A 9745-nucleotide genomic window follows, 5' to 3' on the forward strand; every position below is an offset into this window, starting at 1 on the left:
TTATGCAAACTTGGTCGCGAGAGCACCTGAATTATGACCTAACTCAATATCCTTTTGTCCTGCTGACATACATGATCATGCATGGCCGGCTAATGGAGTCCGACATGTTTGCTACACGGATGGATAAACCATCGAGTGTCATCTCCATTGGAGGATTAACAACTCAAAGAATCAGCACTACTCGTTAGTAGTAGGCAATCCCCAACCATCAATAAACTAATGGCCTAGTGATAGCCAGAGAGATGAGACGAGAGATCACCAAATGCGCCACGAGGAATTAACACTTTGGTAGATCGAAGCTGCTGGGCGTGTCAATTTGTGTTTAGTGATTGGTCAGTGCAATCCGCGTCTAATTAACTGGAGTTGGAGAACAGCGAATCCTTGGTTGTCGAGAATGACCGTCCACCGTCGTCGTCGGCAGCGTCGGCGCCGCCGCCGTGCTTGGCGAGGCCCTCCTTGATCAAGGTGATCTCGTGGCAAGCGTCCGCCATGCTGGGCCGCAGCGCCGGCGAGTACTGCGTGCAGGCGAGACCGAGCTCGATCAGCTGCACGACGGCCATGTCGGCCACCTGTACCGTGTCGTCCACGACGTCCCGCCGCCAGGGCGCGTGGGCGACAGCGCCGGCGAGGTCGTGCGGGTAGTGCCGCCTGACCCAGTCGTGCAGCGTGAGTCCCTCGCTGAAGATCACGTCCGTCGGCCGCTTCCCGGTGAGCAGCTCCAGCAGCATCACGCCGAAGCTGTACACGTCGCCACGCACCGATGGACGACCTCCTAATCCATACTCTGAACCAACAGATTTTCTCAGTTAGTGTTAATCATACGATTAATGTAAGATAAGTTATGATTCTAGCAGGATGCATGGTATTCACATCAATCATGAAGAGAGTTGCAAAGTGACATAAAGTATGGCGACTCGTGTGTATGTATGCATGCATGCATGCATAAACTTTTCGTGTCACGTACCAGGTGCCATGTAGCCAACTGAACCTTGCAGCAGTCCGGTGCTGATGGAGCTCGTGCTGCTGGCGTCTCCGTCGACGCCGGCGACGAGCCGCGCGATGCCGAAGTCCGAGACCACGGCCCGCATCCCCTCGTCGAGGAGGACGTTGCTCGGCTTGAGGTCGCAGTGCACGACCCTCGCCGCCGCGTAGTGGTGCAGATACGCCATCCCCTCGGCCACGTCGCTCACGATGCTCACGAGCTGGTCGAATCCTAGCCGGCCGCCGACGTCGTCATGCGGGTAGAGATGTGCCTCGAGGCTGCCGTGCGGCATGAGCGGCAGCACGAGCGCGTTGAAGTTGGCGGTGCTGCAGGTGGTGATCACCCTGATGAGGTTCTTGTGCCGCGTCCGCCGGAGCGCCTCGCACTCGCGCCTGAAGCTGACGGAGACCTCGCCGTCCCCGCTCTCCTTCGGTTCGACGAGCACCTTCACGGCGACACGGACACCGCCGCGGAGCGTCCCCTCGTAGACCCGCCCGAACCGCCCCGCACCGATCACGCTCGACTCGGCGAAGCCGCCCGTGGCCTCCGAGAGCTCCCGGTACGATATCCTCGGGTGCTCCCTCTCCGCCTGCTCCTGGTCGCCGACAAGCCACGTCGACTGCCGCGTCGTTCTCGCCTTCGCCATTGACCGGCACCAGGCGGCGCAGAGCAGCATGACGCACACGGCCGCGATGATGCCGACCACCGCGGGGAGCATCGCACGCCGTCGACCCACACGTCTCGAGCCGCACACCCCAATGCCTAGGGCATTTCCAATGCAGAGCCCGGGGTTGCCTCGGAACGCCGCCGCGGACAGGTTCGCGAGCACGCCGGTCTGGGGCACCACACCGGAGAAGTTGTTGTACGAGAAGTCCGCATCCCGGAGCGAGGTCGACACCTGCAGGGACTCGGGCAGCGCACCAGAGAGGCCGTTTCGCGACACGTCAATCACCTCCAGAAACGGTAGCGCCGCCACGGCCGTTGGGAGCGCGCCCCGCAGCTTGTTGTTCGAGAGGTTGAGGTACTCGAGCGCGACGCAGCCGCCGAGCTGCGACGGGATCGCGCCAGCCAGCTCGTTGGACGACAGGTCGAGCGCGAGGATCATATCCATCTTGCTGAGCTCGATAGGGAGAGGCCCTTCGAGGTGGTTGTTGGAGAGGTTGAGGTAAATCTTGAGACTGTCCATGGCGGCCACGTGTGCGGGGATCTCGCCTTGGAGGCCATTGTAGGAGAGGTCAACGATTTCGAGGTTCTGGCAGTCGCCGAGGCTCGGGGGGATAGCGCCGGCGAGGTGATTGTGGTGCAGTATCAGCCTCCTTAGCTGTGTGAGGTTCGAGAACGTGTCCGGGATGGCGCCAGCGAGGCAATTGCCGGAGAGGTCGAGGAGACCGAGGTGCGGCAGCTCACCGATGGACCTGGGGATCTCGCCGGACAGAAGGTTGTTGGAGAGGTACAGCCGCTCGAGGCGCCGCATGCGCGATAAGTCCGGCGGGATAGAGCCGTTGAGCAGATTGTTGGAGAGGTTGAGGTAGGTGAGATTGACGAGGCCGGAGATGTTGGGAGGTATGGAGCCGGAGATGGAGTTGTCCTCGAGGTGGATCTGCCGGAAACGGCGTGAGAGGTCGCCGATGAACGGAGGAAGCCTGCCCCCCAGGCCATTCCCGGCAAGCTCGAGCTCCTGGAGGCGAGTGCAGTTGCTCAGGGAGCGGAAGAAGGGATCGAGGTTGGTGTTGCCGTCGTGGCTGGATAGGTTGTTGTAAGAGAGATAGAGGTACTGCAGCCGCGGCAACCTGTCGAACACCTGCGACGGCAGCTCGCCGGCGAGGTAATTGGACTCAAAGTCGACCCACTCGAGCTTCGGAGACTTTGACAGCGCCGGTGGGATCGGGCCGGACAGGTCGTTGGACCAGAGGAGGAGGAAGCGGAGGCTGGGGAGGCGGCACTCGCCGGCGTAGGGGATGTGGCCGGCCAGAGAGTTGTTGGCGAGGTCCATGTACTGCAGGGCGGAGCAATTGCAGAAGAGCGTGTCCGGAATTCCACCGGAGAGCCGGTTGCCGCTTAGGTCTAGGTAGTAGAGCTCCCGGAGGAGCCCGATGCCGGCGGGGATCGCGCCCTCGAGGAGATTGTTTGTCAGGCTCAGCTGCGTCAGCCTCGACAGCGCGGCCAGCTCCACGGGGATCTCCCCGGCGAAACCGTTGCTCGACAGATCAAGAACAGTGAGGAAAGGCATCCGCCCCAGAGCTGGGGATATCACGCCGCCGATGCCGTGGCCGCTGAGGACAAGCTGCGTGACTCGCCGCCTGCCCGCCGGGCCACGGCCACACACGACGCCCGTCCAGTTGCAGAACCCCGGCGAGCGGCCCCAGTCGGTGAGGGCGCCGCCGGGGTCCGCCGAGACATCTGACAAGAAAGCGAGGAGCGCGAACCGGTCGTCGGCCACTGGCGCTGCTCCTGCTGCCATGGCGGCGGAGACAGCGATCGGCACGATCAGGCCGACATGGATGATGACGATGATTGGGATGGCGAGCAACTTGGCCATTAGGGCCGGAAGGATGGTGGTGGTGATGAGGTGGACGGGTACTGGCGATCATTTGATAGCTACGTCTGCTGCTACAATGCCATGGTTTTATGGAGAGCGGAGCTTGGGAAGAGAAGGAGCTGGAACTGGAGACGAGGCGATGAAGGAAAAAAGCGCGGGAGATGGTGGCTGCCGAACTGTTGTTGAAAGGCCGCGTGCGCGCGATTTGGCGCGAAAATGTTTGACAACTTGCGAATTCGCCTGGAGAAGCAAGTCAAATCTGTAACTTGTTTTGTTTATCCACGAAATGATAATATGATATTAGTCAAAGTACGCGTCAAAGTGATTGTTTGCTAGTACGAAACTGCACGAGGCTAAACATCATGCTGGTTAATTAAGTGGTAATCCATGTCAAGTTGTACTTCAGAGCACGTAATGTCGTCGTCACGTTTGCATTAGCCTAAAAAAACACCATAGCAACACGAGGAACTACAGTTTGGGCATTACTTCTCTAGAGAAAACTACTCCCTCCAATTTCATATTAGTTATCGACAATTTAGTACTCCCTCCGTCCATAAATAGATACCAAAGATTTATCTAAATTCGGATGTATCTATACACTAAATCGTGGTTAGATACATTCAAATTTAGATAAACTTTTGACATCTATTTATGGATAGAGATAGTATAAAATTATAGGGACAACTAACATCGAATAGAATCCCCTCACCTTATCAGGCTGATCACCTTTGGTTCCTCAACTCTGGTTTTGTAGCCGAGAGACTAAAAAGCAATCAAGCCTTAAATTAGAGCCATTCGTGTAAATATATAGTTTTCAAATTTACAGTGTATATTGTCAAGAAAAGGTATTTAAAACGTGTAAACTACTTCGCATATATTACACAAGGACGGCACAAAAAATACAATGGACGATACATTCTTTCGAGATAGTGAAGAATATGTTTTATAAATTTGACCAGCACATCAAGATAGTAAACAACATATAAAGGGCAAAAATGCCCAAAGTTTGGCTAACAAGAGACCCATCACTCGAATCATTACGGCATGCACAAAGCCACTACTTAGAGCCTACGTACCACTTAATTCTACTAAGAACACCAACAACAAATGTCACAAATTGCATCAACCGAGGCACCAAGAAAATACTTGGAAGAATGTATCATTAGAACTCAATGTTGGAAGAATGTATCATTAAGGCTCAATGTTGTCGAAACCAACAAATGAAAACTAGAGCAAAGGTTTCCACCCTGGGTTGTTCACCTCTGCACAAATCAAATACTTAGAGCCTACCACTTAATTCTACTAAGAACACCAACAACAAATATCACAAGTTGCATCGACCGAGGCACCAAGAAAATACCTAAAAGAATGTATCATTAGGACCCAATGTTGTTGAAACCAACCAATGAAGACTACAGCAAAGATTTCCACCCTACGTAGTTCCAGCGACGGAGCCAGGAAAGTAACACAAGGGGGGCCAATTGCATGTCAAATTTATTGGAGGGGGGCATCTAAGTAAACTTAGGCAAATTGCAAACCAAATATACATATTAACCAGGGTTTTTTCACACAAAAAAATCACCATGAGGGGGGCATGGCCCCAGCCTACCCCCTGCTGGCTCCGTCCCTGCGTACTTCACCTCCGCACAAAGCCACTACGTAGAGCCTACCACTTGATTGTACTAAGAACACCAACAACAAATGTCACAAGTTGCATCAACAGATGCACCAAGAAAATACCTTGGAGAATGTATCATTAAGACTCAATGTTGTCAAAACCAACCAACAAATACTAGAGCAAAGGTTTCCACCCTGCGTAGTTCACCTCTGTAGAAAGCCACTACTTCGAGCCTACACTTAATTTTACTAAGAACACCAACAACAAGTGTCACAATTTGCATCAACCGAGGCATGAAGAAAATACCTGGAAGTAATAAAGACTCAATGTTGTTGAAACCAACCAATGAAGACTAGAGCAAAGGTTTCCACTATGCGTAGTTCAGATGAATCCGGTGTTATGGACCAGCATGCGAAGGCCAATGACCATACATATTACTCCATGAACACCTTCAAGAAGGAGAAGATCCATGTAATTGTTGTCGTTGCATGATTCAATCAACTAAGGCTAGATCTAGACAAAGACCTTGCATCTTAAAAAAAATTGTCACTCGATCAAATCAGTAAAGGTTAGATCATTGCCTACAGGTATGTTGTCAGACTTCAAAGCATAAGCCCTAGATTAGTCAATAACAATGCAATCACAATATCTTCGTGTTGTCATAACTTGTTCCCCAAATGAAAATCCAAGTGGATTCATGGAGAGCAGATGGATCCACCACCAAAATGATAAGCCCATCAAAATAGCTACAAGCCTACAACCACCCTAAGGAGGCACAACAAGATCCCGACTATGTAGCTAGGGAAGGGAGAGGCTAGGCAGTGGCAACAAGGGAGAGCTAAGTATAGAGAGAAGCTTTAGTCGATTATGTTGAGATCTCTGGAATTCGTCTTGGCGGCTGTTCATGAGGAAACAGGAATGACAAATGTAGGGTGTAGAGTGCACAAACAACTCCTTTAATTTATTGCAAGTTTACCCATCTTCCCAACGTCCTACTTAGGTATAGGATCAAGCAACCCCGGACTTTAGTTACCCGAAAAACAAGTCGTGAGATGATTGTAACAAATATTGGTGTTGTTTCAAAGATCTCTCACCACAAACACAAACGTTCATGAAAGATTTGGAAGTGGAAAGAAGGTTCTGATTGGTTGTACATACTCATATGTCAATGTTATCAGAACAAACCAATAACAGACAAAACAAAGGTTTTGTCCTTGTGGAGTTCACCTCAATATGTTATCCTGCACCAACCATTGAAGGCCAAATCACCATGGGAATAAAGGTAAGGTACCCCCATGCAATGCCATCAAGGAGAAAATAAATGCAAAGTCCAACAACTAAGGCCAAAGTAGTAAAGGTTGGGTTATTGCCGATAAATGAGTCATCGAACACCAATTAATGCCTAATCACCTGAATTGTGAAGAGTATCCACAATGAAGATGCCCCATCGGAATCACTACAACCACCACAAAGGAGGCACACGAAAAAGGATCATATGGCATTGCTAGGTGGCAAATAGGTCGGGCAGTGACGATAAGGGGAAGGTAAATGAAGATGGACATTTGAGCCATCTTGGCGGCGCCCCAGGAGGAAATTGGAATGACGAATTTAGTGTGTGAATTGCGCACATCATTCCATTAATTTACTGGAAATCTATGAATGTTGAACCCCCATCCTCCCAATGTCGTACTTAGGTGTAGAATTAAGCAACCCTGACCTTAGTCATCCAGCCAAAAAGTCCTGGCATGCTTGCTTGTAACAACAACAAAAAACCTTATGAAGTCCTATCCTAGACGAGCAAGAGGTGTGTATGAACATGATCTTTGACCTCCATGCAGTACTACTAGGCACGTGGACGCCGAGTCAGATGGATGATCAAGCAACAATCAGCTGGGTGGGATTAAGCCTTCCTTGTAGCACGCGTGCCAATTAGCAGCGACAAACCATGTACTGCGTTTCCCTGGCAACTTGCACAAGTCGTGGTGTGCTAATCTACGGCACTTCGATCAGTGCATCTCCATCATCATCCCATCCATCCTATTGTATATTGCTACATCTCACTCTCACAGTCTCACAGCACGCAAGCGGCGTGCGTGTCTCCTATCGTGTTGCGGTGTGATGTGGCGAGCCGCGGCCGAGCGCCGGTGGTGCGGTTGGGGAGCCTTGTCCGCGGCGATGGCGACATGGTGAAACAACAGGCTAGACCGAAAGGGGCACGGAGGGGAGAGAGTGGCGTGACGTGATCTCGTGAGAAAGCAGCTTAAAGTGAAGCTACGGCAGATCGGCGACGAAGCTGTCGCGTGTTGGGGCAGGAACTGGAACGCCTTGGACCCCAGCACGTGTCGGCTGTGTGATATACCCCGAGAGTAAAATCAAGGAGGATGCCTAATCGCCTAGAGGCTAGTAAAGTGGTAGGTGAAACTACATTTGCAATGACAAGAGAATGGATAGGATGACACACCTAGCAGCTGAATCTGTTTTCAACTAGTAGTACATTGGATGTCAAGTTGTCAAAACCCTACGGTGTTAACCTGGCACATGATTGATCCGATAAAAATCTTTGCTGTCACGGAGCAACTACCTTTTGCTGTCCCTAGTCTCCAATGCTATTGTTGTCCCTAGTCTCCAATGCTAGCCACAAACCTAACACAAATCACACAATTGCAACGGCGTATCAGTGTATCATATATCACATCAGCAAAGTAGACACGGTCACATCGACAATAAGACATGCACTGATCTATCACTGTGTCATCCCTAGTCGCCTACATTAAAAAAGTAGACCTGACACGGAGCTTAGCCATAAAATCAAGAGTAGACACACAATTTTAAGAACCGACACTATCTCATTGACATTAAAAAATTCCGTGGATGTTAAGCTTAGTAACTGGAGACACGGAAAATGCAAGAGCAGAGCCATGAACAACCCATGATGCCTCTGCAATTTTAACAAATTGGACAAAGATTACCAGCCTATGCAATGTTTATCAAATGGGGTCCCAAGAGAGAGCCGTCGAAAAGGGCGAATAACTTGTTGAGGTTTGATCATGAAAACCACATCTGGTGAGAGAGCAAACAAGGAGGATCACTTGTTCCCTTCAGCAACTTTTATGCTGAAAGATTGCAAACGTCACGCTCTGAGTTTGTGTAACTTATCAAATGCAACATTGCAGCCGCATGTCAAAACACCTGTAATCCCAGACACACGGCAGGTTGAATGACACAGAAGCTAGAAAACGCTGACACCCAGCTTCATGAGTCAGTGGAAGGTAAATTTGTCGTGTGAGGTCAAATTATATGAAAAATACATCATAGCACAAGGCGCTGGGAAATATCTGACATAGCGGTAAAATGCATGCAGAAATTCCGAACAAACTCAAGATTTGTACCAGAAAACAGAGTGGTCTAATTCAATAAACAGGTGCATGCCTTTCATGCAAAGTACTTTAATACTGAAATGGTTGAACAAGTATACATAAGATATACAGAACCAAAATTTCAGACTTGTTTGTGGATGTGCACTAACTTGGACGCGAAGTGCCTATTGATTAACATACACCATAGCACTCTTACTGAGAGAAAAGGAAGAATTTTTAGAACTTACATTTTAACAAAGATGATATCTGATCTGAAGCATGGTGAACAAAACCAATAATTTGAACTACAGTATTCTCCATTCTTCGAAGTGCCGATCTTGGTCAGAAAAAATCGGTAACATCAAAAAGACCTTTTTCTCTAAAAAGTGAGATCAATATGAAAAAAGAAGCAAAAAACAAGAAAGATGCTAGCTTTCTTTCCTGGTGGAGGATGATGTGTGTTTTATTGAAGTAGGAGCACTAAAACCTCAACAAATGAAAACAATAGGGTAAGAGAAATTGCAAACCTTACTGTGATGATCTGCCATAGCTAAGTTCTTCAAAGCTCTGGTTGAAGCTGAGGTGTTCATCAATAAAAGCCTTGGCAAATGTGTAGATTTAGCAGCTGATGTAGTAATTATTTGAGCATAGAGTAAACAAGTATAGACTGGATAATAAATAAGTTGCACAAGCTGAAAATTGATCTTAAAAATATTAAAGGTAACCAAATTTTTCCCTCAGAAGTCAAATCGATAAAAATAACAATATACTTTTTTGGGAAAAAATAACAACATAATAACAAAGGAATTTTGTATTCTGGCATATGATTATGGATTCCAGTTTTAACCCCATTTCAAAAGAAAAATAATAATACACTGAGTAGTGTGATCAACAGAAGCAAAGACATCTAAATGGCAAACAGAGGAGGCAAAAGACTTTAGATTGGAATGAATTATGTTCCACTACAGTTTTTTATTGGCGTATTATGTTCCGCTACAGTTTGCTCAGAGTCGAGGAAAATCAAGGTTCCAGCCACTGACCTGCTTAAACAGATGCATGGTATGCAGCCTACACAGATGCAAGACAGCAAGAACTGCTGTGGAGACTGACTCTAGACATCACATCAGTAACCACATCTTACCAAAAAAAACAAAAAAAAGAAGACTATGCTGCTCAGTGCTTACTATAGATGGCAATAAAAGACAGTACTGAATGCTGAAAGTAGATTCAGAAGTATATTTAGTTTCAAA

At 48.8% G+C, this 9745-nt stretch overlaps 1 protein-coding gene across 1 annotated transcript; it reads right to left on the reverse strand.

The window, feature by feature from the left end:
- Positions 1-353: 353 nt before the first annotated feature.
- LOC124677806 (putative leucine-rich repeat receptor-like serine/threonine-protein kinase At2g24130) lies at positions 354-3521 on the reverse strand. The gene is made up of 2 exons (XM_047213762.1): positions 965-3521; positions 354-784 (listed from the first exon to the last, which is right to left on the reverse strand). Exons 1-2 carry the CDS (start codon positions 3519-3521, stop codon positions 354-356), a joined length of 2988 nt encoding a protein of 995 aa, XP_047069718.1.
- Between the last annotated feature and the right edge of the window lie 6224 nt (positions 3522-9745).

The sequence above is a fragment of the Lolium rigidum genome, chromosome 1, assembly GCF_022539505.1.
Source record: "Lolium rigidum isolate FL_2022 chromosome 1, APGP_CSIRO_Lrig_0.1, whole genome shotgun sequence".
Lineage (NCBI taxonomy): Eukaryota > Viridiplantae > Streptophyta > Magnoliopsida > Poales > Poaceae > Lolium > Lolium rigidum.